A 1,998-nucleotide genomic window follows, 5' to 3' on the forward strand; every position below is an offset into this window, starting at 1 on the left:
GTTATTATTATGCCCATAGTTGAACTACTCGTGACTCGGCTCGACTTGCAAAGCCCCTGGGAAAAAAACTCAAAAAAACTCGGCGAAAAACTTGGCAACTTAAAAACACGCTTAAACTTCGTAAAAAATGCATTTTTTTTGCAAAATTTAATGAGAAGATGCATCCAATGAGTCAATAAATGATAACACAAAAGAAACAAGCCGATTCTAGATATATTTAAATGCAAAGTGTCCTACAAAATCGCATCCTCATGAGGAATGTTGATCGCTGGAAGCCTAGAAGCAAAATATTAAATTACTAAATAGTTTTTGTAAAAACAAAAATAAATACATCATTACAAATTACAATTACAACTTCCTCTTCCCAGCTCTAGCAAAAACTTGGGGAGAGGTAGAACTAGAGGGTCTAGTCGTATAAGTCTGTTGTGGGCGTGACTGTGCCTCCTCGCTCAGTATGGCTGATTGAGACTCATCCTCCATCCTGGATGAAGCTATGTCTCCACCTGCTTCTGGCACTGGCAATGAATCCTCATCCTCATCCTCATCCTCATCTTCCTCAATGTCATCTAGCCTGAAACCAAATCCACCCCCCTCCTCCATAGCCTGCCTCTCCAAATCAGTGATGTAAGTGTCAGAAAACAATGGAGGCTACTCCTGTGATGTCCAATCACTGTAAAGATCCATATCATCCAAGTCAATTGGACCACCTTCTAGTTCCTCTACCTTCCTTATGCGCAATCGAAGATTATATTGCACATAGACAAGGTCATTGAGTTGTTTCTGCGCTAACTTGCTCCTCTTCTTCGTGTGGATTGCTTCAAACACGCTCCAATTGCGCTCACAATTGGATGAACTGCAAGGCTGACATAAGACTCTGAGGGCAAATTTTTTGAGATGTGGGGTGTTTCCACCCCAATTTCGCCACCAAGCATCTGCAAAATAAATAAAATGGAGAAGTTAGAAAGCAAAGAGAAAAGAGAAAACATAATTTATCAATCATTTTAGTCTTTAGATCCCAAAATCCAAATGACAAATGTTATACCTGGGGTTTGTGTGGTTCTTCCTCTCCTAGCCAGCTCTGAAGAGAATAGCTTACCCCTTCCTCCTCCATAATTTTGGAGCTCACTCACAGTGAGGTCTCTCTCCTCAACATCAAGTACCATCCTCTCAATGCATGTACTAAGGCCCTCCATGACTTCTCCATTCGAATCTGAGTAAGAACCCCCGAACCTAAAATGAGGGTTGAGGAAGTACCCTACTGCATGAATGGGTTGGTGGAGCTGATTGTTCCAACTCCTATCAACAATTTCCCAAATGGGATCAAATTTGAGTCTATCCCCCTTGTAGTAATTTTTGATAGACTCCTTGGCCCCCATGGCCTCATAAAGATATCCCATTGGGGTTTTATCCCCATCCACCAAGCAAAGAACTCGAACCAAGGGCTCTGACACCTACAATTGAAAAATACAAATTACAAAAAGATTAAAATTTAAATAATGAAGTTACAAATTAGTAATGAGAGACTTGAATCAAGAATAACTAAAATTTAAGAATTAAAGTTTTGAAGTAATAACCTTCACAATCTTTGCAGCCCTTTGTGCAAATTGGTTGTCGAAAACAATGCATGTGACAACCTCTCCTTCAAGCTTCTTTGAATAAGGTGATTTAAGCCATTCTCCACTCACAAACATTTGTTTCAAAGAAGTCAATGCAGCAAGAAGGCTTTGCAACGTCAAGAAAATCGTTGCAAACCTTGTGACACCAACTCTCACCAAATCTTTCCCTTGGGTGTGCTGTCTCATCAAATTTAGGACCCAAGGGTGATTGTAAATATATTTGGTGATCCTCCTTGCATCTTCCACAACTGAAGTCACCCACTCAAGTTTTCCTATGTCCTCCAAAAGAAGGTCAAGGACATGTGCTGCACAAGGTGTCCAAAAAAGAGTGGGGTGCCTCTCTTGGAGGATTCTTCCTGCAAAAGAAGAATTTATTCTTAAG

The 1,998-nt window shown here is 40.4% G+C and overlaps 1 protein-coding gene across 1 annotated transcript; it reads right to left on the reverse strand.

The window, feature by feature from the left end:
* Positions 1-534: 534 nt before the first annotated feature.
* LOC131048422 (uncharacterized) lies at positions 535-1,424 on the reverse strand. The gene is made up of 2 exons (XM_057982381.2): positions 1,043-1,424; positions 535-932 (listed from the first exon to the last, which is right to left on the reverse strand). Exons 1-2 carry the CDS (start codon positions 1,395-1,397, stop codon positions 649-651), a joined length of 639 nt encoding a protein of 212 aa, XP_057838364.1. The 5' UTR covers positions 1,398-1,424; the 3' UTR covers positions 535-648.
* Between the last annotated feature and the right edge of the window lie 574 nt (positions 1,425-1,998).

Source organism: Cryptomeria japonica, chromosome 7, assembly GCF_030272615.1.
Source record: "Cryptomeria japonica chromosome 7, Sugi_1.0, whole genome shotgun sequence".
NCBI classification, from domain to species: Eukaryota; Viridiplantae; Streptophyta; class Pinopsida; order Cupressales; family Cupressaceae; genus Cryptomeria; species Cryptomeria japonica.

Coding starts and splice junctions, on each gene's coding strand:
- LOC131048422 (XM_057982381.2), bottom strand. CDS start 1,397: ATGGGATATCTTTATGAGGCCATGGGGGCCAAGGAGTCTATCAAAAAT. Junction 933..1,042: donor AAGAACCACACAAACCCCAG/GTATAACATTTG, acceptor TTTATTTTGCAG/ATGCTTGGTGGCGAAATTGG.